Below are 23,949 nucleotides of genomic sequence, written 5' to 3'. Positions count from 1 at the left end.
AGAACTGACGTCAGCTGTGCTGTGACTTTCAAAAGTTCTGCATGACATTATTCCTTTTGCATAATACAGCAATCCACCAATTTGTTTTTGCCTCCCCAGGCTGTCCGCTGCTACGATTCGCTCATCCTGAAGGCCGAGGGCAAAGTGGAGCCGGAGTTATTCTGCCAGCTCGGCCACTTCAACCTCCTCTTGGAGGATTACCCGAAAGGTGAGTAACCAGTCCTGCACTCGAGTGGTTTACAGGATTGTTGTTCTTTCCACTGACTTAGAATTTATTTCTGAGCTCATAAATCTTTACTAAATAATTACCCTCGCTCTAAAGATTAACCCTTAATCCCCAGGCATTTGCAAGTGTAGCTAGTTTTCTACAGACGTGCTGTTGGCTTGATTCCAGGTCAACACAAATGCTGACTGCTCATGTTCTTCTCGACTGTGGTGTTGTGGTGACATAAATAAACTTTCCTTCCCTGTCTTTTTAATTACAGCATTATCGGCATACCAGAGGTACTACAGTTTACAGTCAGACTACTGGAAGGTGAGACACACAAACACACACACACACACACATACAAGTCCCTACTTGCTGGCTTTTTCATTCAGTTAGCAATATTCTCATGGTCTGTCAGTGCACACAGACGCATACCCCCACCCTTGATGTCTTTCTCACATATTCACTCACGAATACACAGGAAGTGTGTATAGCCTCGTTTGGGTTAGATGCCAGCATGCGATGCGGTTTCAGGTTTCATATCAGAGTCATTTAGCGCTTCTTTTCTGTGAAATTGACACTTTGCGGTGAGAATGATGGCTAGTTATTGGTTTTTCTGATCACTGACCTGTGCCAGTTTGCTGCAAAATTATGCAAGTATGTGTAGTTTCTGTTTACAAGGGCGCATGCCACATTCGTTACCCTGTGTTTATACTTGTGTAATGACAATAAAGTTGAATCTAATCTCATCTAACATATAGTGTCAGAGACATTTGATGACACTGACACTTTCGGCTGATTTTGCTGGCGATGTTAAAGCGCTTTCCTAACGGCCGCACCAAACAATTGTTTTTTCATTTTAACTATTTGTCATAACAACCTTGTACTGCTCTCCATCCCACCCAGAATGCTGCCTTTCTGTATGGCCTGGGAATGGTCTACTTCCACTATAATGCCTTTCAGTGGTGAGTACCAACTATCTTTTTTGTCATTTGCATAACACATTAATGAGTCATTTGTGATTAAAAGTGGAAAATCTTGTCTTCTAAGAAGCACTCTCCTGACACTCTCCTTAAACAATTTCACCTTAAAGCAGTGAAATCATTAGAGTGGGAGAGTGTCTTTGGTGTTAAGGAACAGGTTTGTGTTTTGTATTTTTTTTTTTTCTGAGAGACCAATAACAACCTCAGGTGTGGCTGTGCGATATTATGCTCTATTGATTATGACGGTGATACTTTTTTTGTCACTTGGATGACAATTTGGATGCAAATTTGCATCAAGACAACACACAACAGAATGGGATAATTCTCAACAGGAGAAGGACCAGGCAAGATAAAACATGCTTGTACCCAAAAAGAGAGGGTCTCCTTCTAAATTTCAAAGCAAAATTACCTATTACATACTACATAAGATGAAGAAAGGAGCTCGACGGTCACCAGTTTGACAGTGATCATGACGTTATCGCCGCCGTAGTCCGCTTTCTGAAGATCCCTTCTTCCACAAAGAAGAAGGGTATACTGCTGGACTAAGACTATAAATTTAGGAGGGAACGATGTTGCAAAATAAATGTGTTGTGCCTCTTCTTTGTCAAATCTCTGCAACAGTCAAATAGGAAAAAAAAGGACTGACTATCACTCCTTCTGTAGGGCATTTTATTGCAGCGGATGAAGCAGTTGCGTTTGTAATGCTTCTGCACACACTTTAAACAACGCAAGCAATGCAGTGTTTAATGGACTAGTAGAAAAAGCAGGTCCATAGAAGAACATCTGTCTATGCCAGACCAGGACCACACACCTCAGCTGTGGTCTGTATATGTTTATCTGTTTGTTGTTACCAGCTGGGGGGAAAAAAAAGCTATCTTATGTTGTTTCCATGGTCACAGCACAGCCGGAGAGGACTCAGTTCTGGCTGAATTACCAAAAAGAATCAGCCAGCTTAAGCCTCAGACCGCAAGCATCAGCAAACACGGCTGTCGTTCTGCAAGGCTGCAGGCAAATTACAGTCAAATTGTCTTTAAGAAGTAAATCCAATATTTTCTAAGGGCTGAGAACATCCACGGGGCCTGCTACGTCTCTTATAGCAAGTGTTGCACATTGAGATTTCAGCAACCACAAAACTATAAGCAAATAAAGCTTGTAACGGCTAACAATCTGCAGCCATTTGACTGTTCAGCAAACACAGCATAACAAATAGCGAATGAGGTATTCCTCAGGTGCTGCGCAAGGAACGTCTTTAGTATTCTAATCGATACAGCTCACATTCAGCGTGACTTGATTGAGCACCAGCAGACTATGCTGCATCACACCTGCTGTTCGGTTCCAGTTTGCTGTAGATCATTTCCTTTTTAGTCGTAGTGTATTTAGACTTCACACACAGATTTATTATGCGCTTATCTAACAAGCCAGTTTTATTAAAAACGTTTTTAATATTTTCTCTGCCTCCTTTTCTTCAACGTGTTTTCATCCTTTTCATCCACACAGGGCGATTAAAGCATTCCAGGAGGTGCTGTACATTGACCCAGGGTTCTCCCGGGCCAAAGAGATCCACCTACGCTTGGGTCTCATGTTCAAGGTCAACACAGACTATGAGTCAAGCCTAAAGGTAAGTCCACCCCGAAGTCCACACCTATTCCAGGTTAGTGGTCATGGATTGAAGTTAACTTAATACCAGTGAACATTTGTGAAATTGTAATGTTTGATTTCGCTAACCAGCAAAATGAATAATGGTAGCACACATAGGAAGTGTTGAGTTATTTTCTGCAGCAGCTTTATGCATCAGTATTAGCTTAACAGAATGGAAAATTACGGAGCCCCCACTGTGACAATCGCATTGAGTAAGCAAATGGCTTCTGCAAACTAGTGATAAATAAAGCAGTGTTATGGATGGGCATTTGCTGTGGAAATTGATTATTCTGTGTGTGTGTGTGTGTGTGTGTATGATTTGTACTCATTTCTTTTCATGTTCTCTCACAGCATTTTCAGCTGGCTTTGATTGACTCCAACCCCTGCACTTTGTCCAAAGCTGAAAGTAAGTTCCTGTCTTACCTACTTGTCATTTTAATGTAGTTGTTAAACGATGAATAAAATGCATGTGTTAAATGAGTGTGCTAAATACATGCTTAGCCTTTCTGGATTCTTGTCTGCAGCTTAGAAAAGTAGATTGTGGATGCCTTCAAGATCATCCAGCCTCAATGTGAAACAATTTGGACTGATGCTCTGTCAGTTGTAGACTTACTTAGCCCTAAAGAATATGCAGTGTAACATTATCATTCTGTAAATACTGTATACTCTTGTATTTCAGGCTTTTTATAGAATTGCTTTCACTGAAATGTATTTTTTTGTACTTTTTATATGCATTACATAATCACATGGGACTAGTTATTATAGTATAATTATCCACACAAAAGCCATTCCTGCGCTCCACTGCTCACAGCAGTGTAACCTTGAATGGGAAAGCTTCAGGCATCTGTGTTCACTGTCTTCTGTACAGAGTGTTAGATTTTGTTCGGCTGCCGGGGTTCAGTCTGGGCACAGCGCTGGCTTTATTTGATATGCCGCTGCCATCTCATCTCTCCCGCCCCTGTACCTGTTACCTTGGCGACAGCAATATCCATTTTTTGCCCAGGGCCTCGCTGTTTGCCTTTGCCTCATTGTGTCCCCCCTCATTCCTGTTCTCACTAACACACACTCTTAAACACACACACACACACACAGCAAGGGCAGCCCCCTTCTCTCTCTTTTTCTCTGTCTCCCTATCTTTCTCTCTCCTCTCTCTCTCTCTCTCTCTCTCTCTCTCTCCCCCCTCCCTTTTCCTCCCTCCCTCCCTCCATCTGCTGAGAGTCACTCAGGCAGCTTAGATCAGACACTGCAGCGCTCCAGACAAAGGAAGGTGCCGCCAGGAGCACAGCTACCTATCTGGTTTGTTACACTTAATGTAGACGGGCAACCTTGGGTTTCTGACACGTCTTTATTGACAACCCAGCACCACTTTTGAAAGACTTGAAAAGACTATAAGGAGGACTAACTCTCAGAGGGGGTGGGAAAACCTTTCTTAAATGCTAAATATAACCTCTGCTTAACATGTTTCCTCTTTTTCTCCTTTTACAGTTCAGTTCCACATTGCTCATTTGTATGAGATACAGGTAAGTGCTCGCTCTTTTATTTAGCCTGTGCCTCACTTGTGTTTTCTCCCAAGGACATGAGACATTTGTTTGGTTTCTGTCATTTATAATTGTCAGAACGAGTGGTGCATGTTGATTGGATGTCCAGTGTCAAGGCGATGGCTCATAACCCGGCAGCCACACTGAAAACCATCTGAGTGCCGGGGATAGCCCTTTTTAATTTATTTATTTTATTTATTTATTTTTTTGTATTTTGTATCAAGTGCTGACAAAATTGAGGAGGGAGCAGGGTGTGTTGAGTGGGTGGCACGCGGGAGGGGATAGGAGATTACTCTGAGCCGATCGACGGGGTTGCCACGGAAACAAGAAAGTCTGTCTCCCCCTCTTTTGTATGCTGGTGGTCTCTCTCTCTTTATGCCGGTTTCGGTAGAGAAGTACAGTAGCTCTTGCCAGCTCTGGGAGTAGTAGTCACTTTTCTTGCCATACGATTAATATGGGTTTCTTTTTTGTTTTGTTTTGTTGTTGTTTTTTGTGTGTTTTATGCCGTGCTGTGTCATAGCGCGACACTGCAGTGGAAGTCTCGGGCTTAGGTTTGTGTGATGCCAATGAGCATCAAATCTTTGAATGCAAGAGTGTGACTAAATTTGGAGGAGTGAGGAGGCTGCACAGGATTATTGCTGTAGCACTCCTGTTCTGTTCTGCTGCACGTTGGACAGATGGGGAGACGGACAAAGGGGGAGACCTGGCAAAAGTTGGGCACTGAAGCTGAATCCTTGATGGTATAAACAGCTTCACCCTTTGTAATTTATGTTTTGTTCTCTTCTCTCTCTCCACCCTCTCACTATCCTCACTATGATACACATGCATCACCCACTGCTCTCTTCGCATTCTCACTCTGTTACTCACCACCTACCTCACGCTGCCCCTCCGCTCCTCATATCCAGAAGAGATACCGGGCTGCCAAGGAGGCCTATGAGAGCCTCCTGCAGACGGAGGATCTTCCTGCACAGGTGAAGGCCACTACTCTTCAGCAGCTAGGTGAGTGTGTGCACACGTTTAGTTGTGTCAGGTTTAGAGTGGAGGAATTTGTAGAAGAATATAAAGATAATTAAAGGAATTGGGCCCAAAACAGTTAATAAATAAAGAAGGTCTCAAGAAAGATATTGTTGGCGCTACATGTCATTTAGTTGGATGGGAATGAACTGTGCTGTCTTTGTCTAAGAGCTAAACCCGAGTGGTTGATTTGATGTTTTCCAGGCTGGATGCATCATACAGTGGAACAGCTCGGGGACAGAGCCAGCAGGGACAGCTATGCCATCCAGTGTCTGCAGAAATCTCTGGAGGCCGACCCCAACTCTGGACAGTCCTGGTACTTCCTTGGCAGGTAGGTTGCCCTCACACGCGTGACATCAGAAGTGGGTGTAATTAAGCTTTGTAATCTGGAAGTATTAGTAACTACTAAACTACTAACTACTAAAGTAACATTTAAAAGAAGTATTTGGTTATTTGTCAGTGACAAAAAATGAAATCAATATATTGGCCTGGAATTTTATGCAACAAGTTTACCTGTTGACATAAGGAATTGAAATATCTATATATATTTCTTTTTTCTGAAAAATAGTCTTACAACATGAAGTTTTGATTTCCCTGGTTCTGGCGTCAGGATCGCTCAAGGCCTGTTTTTAATTGACCAGAGAAGATAGACAATCTTTGATCCATTTTTAATCCTCCGAGTATTCCAGCTGTTCGGCAGAGCAAGTGTGGTATGGCTTAAACAAACGTGATTTTACTTGTGGTCATTTGTCATATGAGCAGAATGTCAAATCAATTGTCATGTTTTATTTTAGCCTGACTCATATTGAGATTGGTGGCGTTATCATCCCCTCCTTTTATGTATGTTGGTCTGGAACAGTGTGGAGCAAATGTGTAGGAGCTTTACTAATTTGTTACTCGACAGGTTTTATCTGTTTAAATGATTGCAATGTCTGTAGCACAACCCTGACGGCCTGTGTCTCCTGCAGGTGCTACTCAAGTATTGGGAAGGTCCAGGATGCCTTCATCTCCTATCGGCAATCCATAGACAAGTCAGAGGCCAGTGCAGATACCTGGTGCTCTATAGGGTAAGGCTCCATTTGCTTGGTGAAGGCTGCAGGTACATTGTCTTTTTAATAGTGTAAGAAAGAAAAAAAGGTGAATGCAAGCCACCTTTGTCATCTGTGGGGATGTGAATGGACTGATCCGTATCCTTAACTTTCTCTTCTTACTTCCAAATCAATCCTTATGTCCTCTTTATCTTTGTCATCACTCTCTGCACCTCTTACCTTTGTCTGATTTCCCCCTGCACCTCTTCCTCTCTCCTCACCTCCCCTCCTCAGGGTGTTGTACCAGCAGCAGAACCAGCCCATGGACGCCCTGCAGGCCTACATCTGTGCCGTGCAGCTGGACCACAGCCACGCCGCTGCCTGGATGGATCTGGGCACGCTGTACGAGTCCTGCAACCAGCCGCACGACGCCATCAAGTGCTACATCAATGCCACACGCAGCAAGGGCTGCACCAACACCACAGCGCTCGCCCACCGCATCAAATGCCTGCAGGTGGGTGGACATTGAAAGCAGGCTGTCAGGAAGCATATGAGAAGAAAATGTAACAATATACAAACATTCAGAGGAAGTTGTCCTCTGACAGGTGTGGTGCACCTGCAGTATTAGGGACATTTAACCTGTCAACAGTGTCCTGTCATATTTAGTTTAAAAACGTGGAGAGAAGAACATCGGTGGTTCACAAAAGTGCCCTGCATGAAGTGCTTACTGACACACACACACACACGGTCTTATCATTAATTGACGCTGCTGACTGCTATTCATATATTTTTGAAGGTCACAACGTTATTGACTTCCAGAGTTTTAACAGAGATCAGGTGGCGTATCTGCACATGTATCTGGATTTACATAACAGATACAGATCCATCCAAAAAAAAAAAAGCGAATCCCAATTCGTTCATGCTGCTCAGGGGTTCACTGACTTGAATCAGTTTCGCCAAATAGTGTTTGGTGCGTTCACTGAGCACATACAGTGAGTGCCATAACAAAGTAACAACATAAACAGAACTCCTATAACCGAATTTTCTTGATGAAGTAAATCATCAAGAAAATTCCCTTCCTTGGGTGTAGGGGGGCTTCCTTTTCACTACCATCATCGCCCTCTCCTGCCTTGTGCTGTTCTTTGTTAGCATCCCTGTGCGGCCACAACTGTGTTGAATAAGTCTGTCTTATTCCACAGGGATGTGATTAGAGTCTCCTGTTAGGCAAAAGGGAAACTTTTAAATCTGATATCATGTGAACTTGAATCCAGTGTCCACAATAGAGTGAAATCCATGGATCTCATAGGTAGCTGTTGGTCCTCACTGGAAGCTTAAATGAGCTTAAATCCTTTGTTTCGTATGCTGTGCAGTGTGATATAAAGGAAGAGGAAGAATAAACATGGCAGCCCCCTTATCTTAAGGATTATGCATCCTTCCAGACCAGCCGAATCATGCTGAAGTACCTCAAAGTTGCCCCGCCATAGATACAACAACCTGGGGTTCTAACAATCCCTGTATCTCATGTGTTAATTAATTCATCTATATTTTTATCCGAGCACTGTCATTTTCTTTTACATGTGCATGAAGGAATGTTGCATTTCCACCAGTTGTGTTAACATAAATTCATGGCATTAAGACAAGCTCAGCGGCTTGCTTTAATGGACTTGTGACTGTTTGGGATTACTGTTGCCGAATGTCATCCAAATACCTCCTCTTGTGTGGTTGATGCTGTACATGATGCAGGTGTATGAGCCAGCCAAGACACAAGTTTGCATATCAGTTTCCAACTTGGCTTCACTTGTATTATGACCTCTACCTTTTTCTGCCATTGCTGATCATTTCCTTGTTTTGAGCTCATCGTTTATTTCAACAACAACAACAGCAAAGAAAAAAAAAAAAAGAAAGCCTTGTGTTTTATTATTTTTTTTTTTGTTTTTTCACGTCGTTTTCCATTCCCCTAGGCTCAGTTGAGTAACCCCCAGCTCAGTAGCCTACAGGGTAAAAGTAAAATGCTCCCTCTTATTGAGGAGGCATGGAGTCTGCCAATCCCAGCTGAGCTAACCTCCAGGCAGGGAGGCCTGAGCAGTGCACCACAGCAGGTGAGAGACCAGATAGAGCAACTTACACCTCCCGCCTCCCCCCTCCCTCCCTTTTCCTCCCTCCCTCCCTTTGACTGAGTGCACACTCAGACACATAGGCACTCAAACACACAGTACACACAGACAGGCCAACACATGCGCATGCACTCTTGTAAATACTGATGGGTAACACTTGAGCTTAGTGCCACTTTCCACACAATGTGTGCAAACTCAGATGTCTGAATAAGCCAGAAACGCACAAAAATAATCCGATTGAATGCATTCTCGACTTCTCTACACAATGAATGCTGACGCGCTCAGACTTTATCGTTAAGCGTACGCTTTGTTTCCCTGCAACAGAAGTGAAATAAGTCTGTTTCAGATGTAATTTGGTTGCTTTCTGGCATCTGTTTTGAATGAGGGGTCCAGCCAAGTGTTACCCACTCCTGCACTCCCTTCCTTCTCCACAGCACAAAAGTCTCTCGGCTTCACCCATCATGCTACAGTTCAAGCAAACCAGAAACTCAGTCAGCAGAGCACTTGTGCAGGCTTTAGTCACCTCTTTGCCATTCAATTCATTCCTTCTGTCACTCCTGTTTTTACTCTGTTGTGGTATTCACAGTTTACCACCCCTTTCAGTCGATTTAATCCAGTTTTAGGTGGCAAACTTGTCAAACATGCACCACGTTGCTGTTTGCTCTTAATCTACTTTGGTTTCGACTGGGAGAGATCTGTAGAGATTAAAATGCTCTAATTCTAAGATCAAGTGGCCATGTTTATAATTCTCATACTCATTGATGCTTAAGGCCTTTTTGGCTTTTGACCCTGCCCTGGTGTGATCGGTGAGGTTGTGCTGCCTTAGAGTATACCCCGGCTTCCCATTGGCTCTGTCCGTCTTCCTCCCCCTTCAGTAGTTGACCTTAGATGTCCCATAGCTGTTCACAGAAGCCCAAGCAACGCCCCCTAGTGTTCCATTATCACCTCAACTCATTCATGCTCATCATACAGCAGATGCTGAGTAGTGTTCATGTTTGTGTGTGGTCATTGTTGTGACTTTTTGTAGCATTGAAATATGTTGATTGAACAGCTTTTCCTTGTTTAATGTAAAACCCATTCCAGTGTGTGGGAGCATTTTGGATGGATAGTTTCTAGTGGGTCAGATGTGACTTCATGTCTTCAACCTGATAAGTAAGGATGATTTGAACAAAATACATGGGGTGAATATGTGCTATAGCATTTTTTTTTTAGCCCACTTTTGGGCAACTTTTGAAAATGAGAAACTGAAGATATTTGCTTGAAATGCTTAAATTGTGAGTCTTTAGTGTTTATTTTCTTTGATGAAAAAGATTTCAAAGGACTTGAAGTGTAGTAGATGATCATTCAAGGCCAATTAGAGATTTTTTTTTAAAGCAGCGACAACAAAACAAAGCAAGCAAATGTTAGTCCTCTTTCAACCCAACAGTGAGGGTTTTGTTGAACGAAATTTCATGGCAGACACATCTGGCTCATAGGCTCCCTCAGAGGTGTAACCTTTTGCTTTAAAGGTTAAGTTTAAGGAACAGTTCCCTTAAAAGTGAAAATTCACTCATTGTCTACCCAAACCCCTTGCTGATGGAAAATCGGGTGAAGTATCCACCCAGTGTTTCTGGAGCTTCACAGGGGTGAGCGGGTAACGCCTAAATTTTCTTTTTTTGAGCGAACTGTTCCTTAAAGCATCTGCTTTGCCTTGTCTAAAAGTGCAACAAGGAACACACTAAATTGCTGCAAGGAAGTCTTTATGACATTTTGAGTGCTGCAGGGGCTGACATGAATCAGTAGTGATGTATTTCAGGAGAACTGCCCCAGGGCTGTTGTTGCCCTATGAAGTAACACCCTCAGATACACAGGAATGTTTTGCTCTACATGGCCTGCTAGTTTGTTTAAGCGCAGACGCAGAATCACAGTATTGCTCTCTTTTTCTCTCTCTTCCTTATTCTCCATCCCTCGCTTCGCTTTACCCTTTTAACGCCTTGCTCTCGCCATAATCTGTTTTCTCCCATTTGCTGCTCGATCGCTTCTCTCCGCACTCCTTTCATATTCCTTTTTCGTCCTCCATTTGCTTCACTCCTTCCTTCCTCCATGACCTTTTTGTTTTGTCCCTCCATTTACGTCTCTGTTCTTCTCCTCGATGCGTTTCTTTCGCTTCCCCTCCGCCTGCGCTCCCTGCCAACCCCTCCCCTCCAGGCTTGTAAGCCCAATCATAGTGCAGAGGGTGGGGGCTCGGGACAGTCTCTGCCCCCTCACGTGGGCTCGCTGGGCCAAGCGGAGGACCAGTCCTGCCCAGCTAAGAGGAGGAGAGCCTCCAGCCCTTCAAAGGTAAACACAACAGTCACGCATTTTAATTTGTGCTGCATACTCTTTACAGTCTTATGCATATTGTCAATCTTCACCGTGTGTTTTTAGGCTGATTCATGGGCCAGTAACTCAGCACAGCAGCCAGTTCCCAACTGGTACCTCTCCCCTCAGAAGTTACAGGTCGGTAATATCTCTTATCTCACGTTTTATTTTATTTATGCGCTACGCTTTTACGTGAACTCCGGCTTCTGCTGCTGTTCGTCTGCAGTTGCTGGAACAGTTGCGGAGTAACCGGGCCAGCCTGAAGCCCCCACAGCTTCAGATGTTGGGGCAGCTGGAGGCTCAGCTCACCATGATGCAGCAGCACCAGCACCAGGTAAAAATGAATAAATAAATAAATAAATGAAACTGTCCTGGCTCATACACCCTGCACGTTAGACTTCAATTAAACATGAACACTTCACCATACACTGGGCTGATGGGCTCCAAATGTACCCCATGTGCTGTTGATCCACAAAGGCAGAGTGTCCATCCCATAGGTCTTTCATCCCTAGCAAATATATTAGCACTCACTAAAGTTATAAAATTCAGTAAGCCATCACTAAATATCCAGCATTGGCATTGATAGCATCGCTACTGTAGAGGAAACGTTGCAAGTTCAGCCTAACTACATCCCCTTTCTTGCCAAGAGCTGTCTCCAGCAGTCAAAAGCAACATCAGTGTTAACTTTTCCTTTGCTTCTGTTTTTAACATTTCTTTTCTTTGCCGCCAGCCGCCATTTCTTGCCGAGAGCAGGCAGTGGTGATAATGATCACTTGCCAAATGCTTCAGTCATTGTTGCACTTAGGGTTCATTGACTAACAGACAGCATGATCAACTATCGAGGTTAGAATATGTCCTCAGACCGGCGCTACTTCTTCATCCTGTCATGATGGACTAAGGCCAGACTGGATAAAGTCTTTCAGTCTATTAGTAATTATTGATTATTTATAATGACCTATTTTTTAATAAAGTCCTAGAGGAAAAAGCATTCAGTTTAACCACTTTATTTTGAATTTAACCGACCTCTATTTCTTTTAGGTTCCTAATTAAAAGTTATTGTTATTATTGAAATTAAGAATGCAAAGACTCTCTGTCTCTCCTAATTGACTTTGAAAATATTCATGTTATTATTGCCACTAATATGACCCATGAAACTGTCTGAATGACATCCCATGCTGCAAGCCAAAAACACAACTGACAACTAGGATCTCAGGATTCGATGAGCCAGGATGTATTCATTATGTGTTTTCGATCCAGTAATATTTACATACACATGCCTGCATGATGCTGCAGTCATAAATCAAGATTCCATACTCGTGTCCTGCGTAGCTGTCGGATTAACTTTAGATGCTTTGGTAAATAAAATCACTAATCCAGTTTGAGAGTGTGTAAACTGTAGAAAGAGTACTAAGACCTGATTTAAGCCACTCCTTTCATGGTGTGTTGTGGCATGTGTAGGCGTTGGTGTGGTTTGGCACAGATTACAAGTTGCACCACCGACAGATAAGATTGTTAATGTCGGTTAATGTGTGATTGTGTGTGTGACTGACTCACAAGGCAGATTCTCCAACAAGGTTTAAACAAACATAATCAAGAACTTGCAGATAATAAAAACTTTCAGGCTCTAATTAGATTTGAAACTTTTTTGTGTTGTCATCTTTTCCACATATAGATGAGACAGAACGCCTCAGGAGGTCAGGTGCGCCCCTCTCTCCCCAACGGCCCCACCACCAACTCCCTTCCCTCCCCCAACCCCAGCCTTCAACCCACCCGGCCCCACCTGGGCCCCCACCGGCCCCAGTGCCCCTCTCAGCCGCTGGCCAACGGGCCCATGGGGCCTGGGACACATGGACACTCAGACTCCCTCCCAGTGGGTAGTAACAGTAGTAGTAATAATCAGTCAGGGCCCACGGCCACAGGACCCAACGGAGACGTGCCTTACCTGCAACCTGCCGGCAGCGGCGACGCAGCACTGCTACCTCACACCTGCACAAGCACGCAAACACAGGACACCACGCCACGCCAGGCCCTGCACCTAAACTCCTCTCAGGTTAGACATCTCCCACTATTCCTCTTTTTTTCCCCATGCCTGGGACAAACATCCTCTGTCTTCCCTCTCTCTGTCAAGTTCTCTGTTGCACAGCTAAGAAATGGATCTAATTATAGAATTATAGATATAATTACATTTTATTCTACTGACCTACTTGGCTCTGTTGTAAAATTCTGTTTAATAAAAAAAGTAAGATAAAATATAAAGCATTGAGAAATTTGGTCATGTGGTTTCATGAAACAAGCTGTGAAGTCCCTGCCATGAGAGGTGATTAAATTAAAACATGCAGGAATTCTTTCACACACCCACAATATCTGGAGCTGACACAGAACATGTACATAAGTTGTTTAAGTTCCAGCATCAAAATCATGGCAGAATATTGCCATTGTTTAATGGTTGCCCTCTTCTTTCTTCAGGGGCTTCAGAAGGGGTCTGTTCCTCACGCGACGGGCTCCAGTGGTGAGGGGACCATCTCTCACCCCGAGACCCCCAACTCCACCGCCCCTGTGCACCCCAACAATCAGGTTGGACATTCCACTAGCACCCCATCGCCACAGCAGCAGGCTCACAACCACCTCCCGTCCCCACCCTCCCTGCCCCACTCCTCTACCTCAGGTGGAGCAGCACCCGGTGCGTCCGCTACCAAAGATAGCAACACCGCAGCCACCCGTGTCACTGCAGCCGCATCCCTGGACAACGGGGGCTCCGAGGGCAAGGTGCCGTCGCCGCTGCCATCAGCTGATGGAAAAATAGCGCAGGCAGATGGCCTAGCCAATCATATACACTCGGAGGAAGGTGGCAAGGTGGCAGAAGGTGGTGAGAAGCAGAGCCTTAGCGCAGACAATCCTAGACTATCTGCCCTGCTGGCAGGGGGGAAGGGCCCTGAGGAGGGTGAGGGACCATCAGAAGGGACAGCATCCACCACACCCGAGTCCCACAAGAAAATCAACAACATCCACCCAGCCGTCCTGCCCTCTACCCCCCACGCACAGGGCAGTTCAGCTGCCTCTTCGCCCATCTCTGCCATGTCCACCGCCACACCCTCACCCAAGTCCTCAGAACACACCCAAACAGGCGCCAACAGTCCCACCACCACCACCACAACCACCACTGCATCTACTGCGCCCGCTGTGAACGGTAACGGCAAAGGAGGCATCTCTGAGGACTCTCAAAGCCCACTCAAGGCTGAGCCGCCCACCGTCACTAGCCTCAAAGCTACGCCACCGCACGGACACAGCTCCTCTTCCTCATCATCGTCATCTTCGATATCCATCTACCCCAGCTCCACAGACGTGCTAAAGGCCTGCAGGTAAGACTGAAATCCTCCCGTTGTTTTTCTTTTCACCTCGTGGCGTCCTGCAGATGCACCCAGATTAACTCCACTTGGCGGGAGAATGATGGTGTTGCCAAGGAAATAATGTATTGGCAAAATTTCAGATAACACACAGTGGAGCCGTAACAGAGCAAAGGTGGTTATGACATGCAACATTTGAACCACATTTACTATATGGTTCATTATGAACTATGTTTCAGCAACCAGGAAACTTTTAGAATAAACTTAAGCATGACTTTACTGTTTGATATATTGCTATAAATTTGAGGTAGAGTTTGATTCTGAATTGCTGCCTTATTTTGCGTGTCACATGTTGTGGAAGTGTTTCACAGGTGAACATGGTTTCTACAGTAATGACCTTGAAAGGCTTGAAGCTGTCCTGGTGCTTTGTTAACACCTTAATCAAAGAACTCACCAGCCAGCAACGTGAAAGGTTTCTGCTGTATATTAAACGGTGCAGATGAGAGGAACCATCAGTTGAACTGTGTGGTTTCTTTTGGAGATGTCTCCTCCCAGTGGGCTCGCAGAGTAACTACAGAACCACAGGCAAAAAATTATGTAACTGCAAACAACACTGAAGGCTACTGGGCAGTCTTGTTGCCATGCAGATATTATCCAACACAGATTATACAGATGAATAGATTCCTCCATTTGATTGTGCTTCTTTTATCAAATGGAAATTAAAATCACCACGACGCATTAAATATGCACAAATATTCATTTCACTGGACTGCAGAGTAGAAGTATGTTTCGACATTTAAGCTCAAAGGCACAACAGCAGGTCTAGCGAGTGTTACTTACTGCATGTGACTTTTGTCTTGCATCACTTGAGCCGTTTCAGTAAAACTGTGTCATGTACGCGCAGGAACCTGGGGAGGAACGGCCTCTCCAACAGCAGCATCCTCCTCGATAAGTGCCCCCCGCCCCGGCTGCCTCCTCCACCCTCACCAGCCCTGCCCAAAGACAAGCTCAACCCCCCGACACCCAGCATCTACGTGAGTGTCGTCTTTAAGATGACTTAAAGGGGTTTGATAGCAGTTATTAAAATACTGCTCAGAAGTAGCCACGGGCAGGTTAGGCACTGCTATGACGACTTTTTATTCTTAACCCGATCAGTCTTGTCTGTAGTACTATGACCACCTGCTTTTAACTTGCTCCTCTCTGTCTGTGGGCCAGCTGGAGAACAAGAGGGATGCTTTCTTCCCCCCACTGCACCAGTTCTGCACAAACCCCTCCAATCCCGTCACCGTCATCAGAGGACTGGCTGGAGCTCTCAAACTGGGTGAATACTTTTACCAAATGTTATTGGGTGTATTTTTTTCTTATCAGTCACAAAGACTTCAGTGTTTAATTCACATTATTCCTTCTGGGGTCCGTTTCTCCACAGATTTGGGTCTGTTCTCCACAAAGACGTTGGTGGAGGCCAACCCGGACCACCTGGTGGAGGTCTGGACGCAGCTCTCTCAACCAGCTGATGAGAATTGGGACCCGGCAGGCACAAAGAAAATGTGGCGGTGCGAAAGCGCCCGCTCTCACACCACCATCGCCAAATACGCTCAGTATCAGGCTGCTTCTTTCCAGGAGTCCCTGCGGGTCAGTTTGTTTCCTCCAGATTTTACTCATTCAAAACTCATCAGGTCAGGAAGGTTTTAATAAGTTTTCATTTCTTCTCTTTTCAGAATCTTTTTGTGTCTGCAGGCACTGACCTGTGGCAAAGACAATTAAAAACAGATCAGATTCGCAGATCTGTGCACATATTTAACAGTCTTTAAATAAATACAAAAGAATGTTACAAATGCAGATGATCACATCTGTGAAGCTAAAAGTCTGTGCCTAAAGTAGAGAGTCTTTATTCAGGTTGTGGTGTGCATTTTTGACCATTTAAAGACAAATGTCTCTCCATTCCTTCCTCTCCTGTAACTCCCACCTACAGGTGTTTAAATCCCATCACAGTTTTTTTTTCCATCACTAACCCTCCCGAGATCTTATTAATGTACAGCTTCAACAGCTACAGTCACCATCAATAGCTGCATGTTGATGTGTGTGTCTCTGTTATCGCTTTGAAATTTTACATCAGGTCTTCAGTATTTAGCTGAAGAAAACTAGTGTGACCCCCAATTGACAAACCCTCCCACACAACCATGAGACGTTTTCATCTTCAGCAATAATCAACAATGGCTGTATCGTTAGCAAATTTAACACTGAAAACATCTGTTGAATTTGCCCATTCTCCAAATCCATGGTGCAGTTTGAGTTCCCATTTTAAAGTCACAATAGGATTTACGTTCTCAGAGTGTTCTTTAAAAAGAGGCCTCATGGTGATAAGTGTGATATAACCACCTTTCTTATTTAGACTGTAATACAGGCCGTTGGGAACAAACTGAACAAAAAGAACAGTCACTAGATGGCAGAAGGGTGCTTTACAGCGACAACTAAAAAACCTGTGCTTTTTGCTCTGTGTGTGTGTGTTGGGGGGAGAGAGAGAGAGTGTGTGTTTTGTTTTTCTTCAGTCGCACACCAGACACACAAGTATTCGAGAGAGAGAGAGAGAGAGAAATACACTGGAAAGAATCACTGATGCTGCTTTTGTTTTCAATCAAATTGTCATTTAGACTGATTTGCAATTTAGAATTCCAGTCATGACAAGAGTAACATGAACAGGAGAGATGACGCTCCCTGGTGCGGCCCCAGTGTCCTCAGAGCGCCATGACTCTGGAGATGTGTAGCTCTTGTCAGGCGTGTGTCCTTTGGCCATGTTTTTGTAAAACACATCAGGCGGTTGTCCTTCACAGCCCAACCTGTTCCCCTTTTTTTTCTTCTTTTTTTTAACAGCCGACTGCCTACCACAATCCTCTCCCTTTTGTTAAGGCTTGTGTCCATGCTTGTGTCAGTCATTAGATACTTCTTTAGTGCCTTCGATGTATTTTAAGGCATCACATTATCAACAGGACGCGTTGAAACAAGCGAACAAATATATCCGACACTCGCCAATCAGCCTCACTTTCCATTACCGGGAAGTCCAGTTTAAGACATGTAAGGGGGGACAAAAAATGATTTATTGGTCGTGTGTTTCTGGTTCAAAGAGTTTCCTGTTTGTTTTCAGGAGGAAAATGAGAAGAAGGCACTAAAGGAGCCCTCGGACACAGAGGCGGCATCAGCAGAGAGGTACCTAATGTCGTTTATTAACTCAGTCAGACTTTTTGCCCCTGATTCTCGCTCCAGTGTTTGATATTTTTAAATGTACTCTCAGTTAATGTATAACTGTAAAGTAGCAACCATGTTAAATTTGGGTAATTGCAAATGCTGTGTGTTTGTGTCTTCAGTGTTGCACGCAAAAGAAGGGGGCCCTTAAAGCACATCAAATTCGGAACCAACATCGACGTGTCTGATGAAAGGAAGTGAGTATAAGTCTCACCCGCCGCGTCTCCAAACTGATCTTGCGGTGACTAACCGTAACGTGTCATCCACTCTCCACCAGGTGGAAGCAGCAACTCCAGGAGCTCAGTAAGCTGCCGGCCTTCGCTCGAGTCGTGTCGGCCGGCAACCTGCTCAGTCACGTCGGTCACACCATCCTGGGTATGAACACGGTCCAGCTCTATATGAAAGTCCCTGGGAGCAGGATACCAGGTGAATACACACACACTTTGTGGGAGAACTGATTACAACAGTCTTAAATCTGTGAGCTGTACATCAGCATAAATGTGTGGATTTGTGCGGTGAAAATGTTTCTGTGTGTCTCTCCAGGTCACCAGGAACACAACAACTTCTGCGCCGTCAACATCAACATTGGACCAGGAGACTGTGAATGGTTTGCAGTACCAGAGCCCTACTGGGGAGTGATGAGCAACTTCTGTGAAAAGTAAGATGGACTGGATGGCGGGTGTAAGGATAGGTGGTCTAAGCAAATAAAACTGACTTCTTCCATCACAACACTCCTTCCCCTTCCTCACCCCCAGGAACAACATCAACTTCCTGATGGGCTCGTGGTGGCCCAACCTGGAGGACCTGTACGAGGCCGACGTACCCGTCTATCGCTTCATCCAGCGTCCAGGCGACCTGGTGTGGCTCAACACCGGCACTGTCCACTGGGTGCAGGCCATCGGCTGGTGCAACAACATCGCCTGGAACGTAGGACCTCTCACCGGTACGCCGGGGATTATGGGAATGTATGGGTTAATGTTAGCAGTAGTCAAACAGCGAGATGACGATCACATTCACACAAGGCGACGAAAAGAAAATGTCTTTCTACTTATGCTACTGTAGAATTATGTAGATTCACCTAATTTTGTCTTTGTGTTAAAAGAACAGCATCTTATATGGTGACCTTTACTGTGATGTCTGAAATGCTGAAATAGTTGATTAGTGACCTTTTTAGCTGATAACTGAACTGATTACAGCGGGATTTTATCTCCTGTGTACAGCAGATGCATTTCAGACACATTTTTCAGTCGCCTGTACGATGGAACGAATATGCTTCCACATCAACCCGTCCACCTCTGTACTCTGTCCACGTGTAAACATGTAAACATCTCCTGGTTTCTTGTGTTCATGTCGGGTAACGTGCAGTATGTTCTCCCGCTGCTCCCACAGCCCACCAGTACAAGCTGGCCGTGGAGCGTTACGAGTGGAACAAGCTTCAGAGCGTCAAGTCCGTGGTTCCCATGGTGCACCTCTCCTGGAACATGGCACGCAACATCAAAGTGTCGGACCACAAGCTGTTTGAGATGATCAAGTGAGTCACGGAGTCCTTCGCTTTCAGCTCTGAGCAGTTTGTTTGTATGATCATTTGATTCTGTACACAAGCTCCCCCCCTCTCAATCTGACATGCTGCCTTGCTGTCTCAGGTACTGCCTTTTGCGGACGCTGAAGCAGTGCCAGAGGGTGAAGGAAGCCTTGGCGTCAGCCGGCAAGGAAACGGTGCTGAGGCCGAGGACCAGGGACGAGCCGGCCCACTACTGCACCATCTGTGAGGTCAGTAAGCACACCGGGAACATCTCAGCATCAGGGGTGTGAAATTTAACAGGCTTTCACATTTCTGAGTATGCAGTTCTCACTTATTCCTAGTATTAAAAAAAATCTCACCATGTTAACTGCTCACATTCTGAATGATACCAAATGTATTTGTCATCTTGTTGCGCGTCTCAGCCGGTCTGAATCTGATCGAGATTTTTTTCCAAGTATGAGTGGAGAAAACTTCAAGTGTTGTCTTTCAGTACATGTGCCTAAAATGATGATTCATTTAATTAGCCTTAGCTTTAAAAGTTGAAAAATAAAAAAAAAAATCAAAGAATTTGGACTTGCAATGCACACAAGTGCACACGAGCAGTATAGCAAATATCAGTAGTTGAGCCATTTCTGCTACAATTTTGCACTTTGCTGTTTGAGTGATTTTGGCCAGCGTCACGTCCTGTGATCAGTTAGTCTACTGACATTGAATTAAATCAGTTTTTGTCGCGCTAATTAATGGGTACGCTAATGGTCTTATTTGAATGCAGGGCTTTCAAGCTGTTTAGCACAAATCTGTCCATGTCCCATTAAATGTCTGCTGTCATTGTGTCCCAGCAATTGTTCTGTTATTCACTTGTCTGTGGAGCAGCTCCAGGATCTGTCTCCAGATGACATCAGCACTGCAGTCTCTGCTGTTCAGCTAATTCAGATTTCACAAATCAAAGCTCAGAGATGCAGTGTGATAGAAAATGGCAGAGATTGGAGTAAATTAGACACTTTTGTACCAGGGCGATTATCAACTTGGCCAATTATATGGTTTGTAATTATCAGTATTGTTAGTAAACTGTACATTTTGTGGTAATAATCTGAATCTGCTAAGGAACTAGTAACTTGTCATATACATATAGTAGAGTAAAAAGTACAACATTTGTCTCCAAAATGAAGTGGAGTGGAAGTATAAAGTGGCAGAAAATGGAAATGGTCAAGTACAAGTACCTCCATAAGTATAGTATAGTAAATTGTAGTAGTGTAGGGTGTAGTCCATTACTGGTTATTCTACATTTTCACACAAAGTGTTTTATTTTTACTGCAGATCAGTCCCAAATATTGATCTGCTTCATTTTTTGTAATCTGTGTCTGAAGAAAAATTGATTGATCCCTACCCTTTACATGCGTGTGTGTGCGTGCGTGCGTGTGTACGTGTGCGCTCTGCAGGTGGAGGTGTTCAACCTGCTGTTTGTGCGCCGCGAGCTCCTGTCCAAGAAGCAGTACGTGGTCCACTGCCAGGACTGTGCCAGGAAAGGCAGCGCCACGCTGGACAACTTTGTGGTGCTGGAGCAGCACAGGATGGAGGACCTGATGCAGGTCTACGACCAGTTCACATTAGTAAGTCACCAGACTGAGCGAGAGACGGACTCAAGGCGCTTTGTTTCTTCTGTCAAACTCAAAGAAAACTCCAGTGCATTTAAGTGAATCGGCCAAACAAGTAATGATTTATCTCAAATCTCAAGGAAAAGTTTTGATGTTTTCAAAAAAACAAAAAAAAAAAACAAACCCATGCAAACAACTATGTACTATAGACTGCTGTTGAAGAGCAAGTTTTCATTCCAACCAGACAAAAAACTAGTGATTGACTGAATAGATGCCTTTAACCAATGAATTACTTCACTCAAGTTGTGGTTTTTGTTTTGTTTTTTTTTTGTTTTGTTTTTTTAAGGAGGTAAAAAAAAAATCCTAATGTTTGCACTGCCACATTTCTTATCACTGCTTTTAAATCACCTTCCCATTAAAACCCGACACCTCAAACACGGAGCCAGGATGTTGTGTAATAAAGTGTATAAGGTGACCAGTGATGGGTGTGGTTCCTCCTGACACTACATCAGTACGGACATTTTGACAAAACCAGCTTTAGTTTAGTTTATTGTGAGCAATTTATGTAAGCCTGCGGAAGTTTATTTTCAGCCCACGTAATTAACACAGACGCCAGATCAGATATACCTGCAGTACAGTTTGCTAATATTTGTGCTTTTCTTGCGGCATAACGGCAGTTTGACCACAAAGGCGTTGAAGCCTGTGACTCCACTAATTCCCGTGTACCATCTTCCTCCCCAGGCCCCCCCTCTTCATTCATCTTCATCTTGACATTAGGTTTCTTCTTCTGCTTCTTCTTCTTCTTCTTCTTCTGCTGTGGAGCCATGACGCCCATTTACAGGAAAGTTGTATTAAGATTTTTTTTAAAAAAAAAAAAGAAAGAAAAAAAGGAAAAAGGAAAAAAAAAAAAGAACAAACATCTACATACGCGGACCATTTCTGATATTCAGGAAAGCCAAGGCCGTCTCCCCACCCTCACCACATGGCTGGTCTCCATTGCGACGGCTGGAGGCTGAGGCGGCCGAGTGTGTCTGTCTATGCAACCTGTTTGAAGTGCTGGAGCCTTGCCCTCGCACGGGTAGGAGGCGCCACCGAGCTCGCCAACAGGACTTCTTTCTCTTTTCTCCCCAACCCCCACCCTCTAGTGACAATGGTCCCACCCTGTTTTAATGGAGGACTTAATCAAAAACGGTTGGGAATGGGGGGGACGAAGGGAGGGAGGAGTGGGATTCTTAATGCGTGATAAAAATGTTTTGTAGATATTTGTCAACTGTCACAACTGGCAACACCACCCGTAAAAAAACTACTGACTTGATGACCTTTCTCTCTCTCTCTCTCTCTCTCTCTCTCTCTCTCTCTCTCTCTCCCTCCCTCCCTCTCTCTATTTCTTTTTCTATTCTGGTAACAGGATGAATTGTTGGCTTTGATTTCTAGAACCCCCCCTCCCAACTTATGTTCTGTTTTTCCTTCTAAGGAGCACTAGACTAACTGGTCATTTTTTCTATAATAGATAGTAATTTTAAGACTCTTTCGACAGCAAAATCTCCCAAAAAAATTTGTAATGTGAAGAGTTTAGGTGATTATTTTTTCTTTTTTTTTTTCTTTTTTTTTTTACAGCTTTTATGTTTTATCTTTGTGTTGTTCTTTTCATAACTATGACATTTTGTTTGTTTCTTAGTTAAAAAAAAAAGAGAAAAAAATTTAGGAAAAAAAAAACTTACTAGCCAAGTCACAAAGAGAAATGGGTTGCACATAGACTTATGGAATAAAGTTTAATTTGTGATTTTTTTTTTGTTTGTTTGTTTGTTTCGTTATGTTTCTAATCTTGATGTAAATTTACACTATTTATAAATACATATTTATTGCTTGAAAATATTTGTTGATGGAATGCTGTTATTTTTTCCAGAGTACCTGCCATTAAATTTTAAGGAGTTTTGTCATTTTAACACAACTCCTCTTACATTTTCTATATATAAATAAAATTGCCTAGCAAGCATTGTACAGAAACGGACATTTAAAATTGTTTTATTGTTTGAAGAATGTTTTATGATGAGTCAATAAACACAAAGTTGTCAAATTACCCATGCTTTAGTTTCTCAAACATACTGCAGTACTTTGATATACTTATTAGATATATCATTCACAAATCTCTCAAGTCATAATAAAACACTTGTATACATTTGCATTTTATACTGATGTGTGTGAGTAAAGGCCTGAAACCCAGCAGACAATGTAGCTGTAGACTGATGCACACAGAATCCTACACTATATGCCAGGTTCAGGACTTACCCAGTATCTCAAAACATTTTTATTTAAAAAATAAAATTCCTGCTGCCATCCAAACTACCCATGCAGTCTTGGATTAACTCTGCTGAAGGCTTTCCTCTTCACAGTGGGTGGGCATTCGAGGCATTTCTTTGAAATTTTGAAACTGCGTTGCAGAAAAGATCACAGGGATAGGCTATGAAGTACACACTGAAAACTCCAGGGGAAAATAATACACTAATCAAATTAGAAAGAAAATTCAAATGAAAGAAAATATTCTTGATTATGCTGGAAAACCTTAAAAGCTACAAAATACAGTAATTCAGTCAGTTTTTATGTCATCATCATGTATCCTGTCCAATATGGCTGACAGCAGAGACCCAGTAGCCAGATGTAGCTGCTGCCAGCCCCACAGGATCTACACTGACTACTGAGCAGCCGCTGTGCACCCTGTGGCTCTGCACCTTCGACTGGAGCCAAAATGGCCGCCAGGCTGCCATATTTCACAGCCAAGATGGGAAATGATGGGGAGGAAACAACTTCATGCAGAGGGAGTATGACAAACAAGCAGGTTCCCTGGGTATCAGCGTTGGCCACAGCGGATATGATGCAGGTGAGGATATGACAGTAGAAGACAGTACAAAATAGAATCCTTCTAAAAGAATATTTCACCTGAAATCATCTTGATTGTCAACAACCGTAGAGGAAGAGGTGGTAACAATTCAGCAGACAGATGCCATTTTCCCACTTGCACCGTCATCCATAAACACTATCAATATCTTGTGTCAACAAGGTGTCTGAAAAGGTTGTTTGCTGGACTCAAATGATTCATGTAAGATGCTTAAGCAGTGTGCCAGCACTGCAGGACCTTTTGAAACTACTTTCACATGTCCAACTGCATTGCAAGTTTAATTATCAGTGTGAGGGTGTAGATTTAGAGCAAAATTCCAAGTCAGTCTGTTCCCACATGACACAGTGGATACATTGGCTGTTTGTGTAACTGCAGGAGGAGTCAAGGGATTGAAAGTAAAAAAATTGGTCATAAAATGATGATGCATGTCTGTGGCACAAAATGGCGTCCCTCCTGACTTTCCTCTATTTACTTGTGACTTACTAGAAG

The 23,949-nt window shown here is 43.7% G+C and overlaps 1 protein-coding gene across 4 annotated transcripts in view; it reads left to right on the top strand.

The window, feature by feature from the left end:
- The window catches only part of LOC124055443 (lysine-specific demethylase 6A-like), a 28,920-nt gene extending 6,276 nt beyond the window's left edge, over window positions 1–22,644 (top strand). Inside the window, exons 3-30 of one of the 4 annotated variants that reach the window (XM_046382302.1) lie at window positions 100–208; window positions 486–535; window positions 1,115–1,173; window positions 2,689–2,809; window positions 3,181–3,235; window positions 4,315–4,349; window positions 5,273–5,366; window positions 5,586–5,712; window positions 6,350–6,448; window positions 6,704–6,923; window positions 8,371–8,508; window positions 10,711–10,842; window positions 10,930–11,001; window positions 11,090–11,197; window positions 12,536–12,913; window positions 13,330–14,222; window positions 15,112–15,241; window positions 15,423–15,528; window positions 15,634–15,839; window positions 17,350–17,411; window positions 17,570–17,644; window positions 17,725–17,873; window positions 17,991–18,105; window positions 18,203–18,390; window positions 18,837–18,978; window positions 19,091–19,217; window positions 20,409–20,579; window positions 21,306–22,644. In XM_046382302.1, the coding sequence (XP_046238258.1) occupies window positions 100–208; window positions 486–535; window positions 1,115–1,173; window positions 2,689–2,809; window positions 3,181–3,235; window positions 4,315–4,349; window positions 5,273–5,366; window positions 5,586–5,712; window positions 6,350–6,448; window positions 6,704–6,923; window positions 8,371–8,508; window positions 10,711–10,842; window positions 10,930–11,001; window positions 11,090–11,197; window positions 12,536–12,913; window positions 13,330–14,222; window positions 15,112–15,241; window positions 15,423–15,528; window positions 15,634–15,839; window positions 17,350–17,411; window positions 17,570–17,644; window positions 17,725–17,873; window positions 17,991–18,105; window positions 18,203–18,390; window positions 18,837–18,978; window positions 19,091–19,217; window positions 20,409–20,579; window positions 21,306–21,335 (4,191 nt within the window). In that variant the 3' untranslated portion in view covers window positions 21,336–22,644. Of the gene's footprint in view, window positions 1–99; window positions 209–485; window positions 536–1,114; window positions 1,174–2,688; window positions 2,810–3,180; window positions 3,236–4,314; window positions 4,350–5,272; window positions 5,367–5,585; window positions 5,713–6,349; window positions 6,449–6,703; window positions 6,924–8,370; window positions 8,509–10,710; window positions 10,843–10,929; window positions 11,002–11,089; window positions 11,198–12,535; window positions 12,914–13,329; window positions 14,223–15,111; window positions 15,242–15,422; window positions 15,529–15,633; window positions 15,840–17,349; window positions 17,412–17,569; window positions 17,645–17,724; window positions 17,874–17,990; window positions 18,106–18,202; window positions 18,391–18,836; window positions 18,979–19,090; window positions 19,218–20,408 lie in introns of all 4 variants that reach the window. The other 3 variants (XM_046382304.1, XM_046382301.1, XM_046382303.1) reach the window with 3 other exon arrangements.
- The last annotated feature ends 1,305 nt before the right edge of the window (window positions 22,645–23,949 follow it).

Source organism: Scatophagus argus, chromosome 24 (genome assembly GCF_020382885.2).
Source record: "Scatophagus argus isolate fScaArg1 chromosome 24, fScaArg1.pri, whole genome shotgun sequence".
Classification (NCBI taxonomy): Eukaryota; Metazoa; Chordata; class Actinopteri; family Scatophagidae; genus Scatophagus; species Scatophagus argus.
The sequence above is the reverse complement of the archived record's forward strand: the minus strand, read 5'-3'. Positions and strand labels throughout refer to the sequence as shown.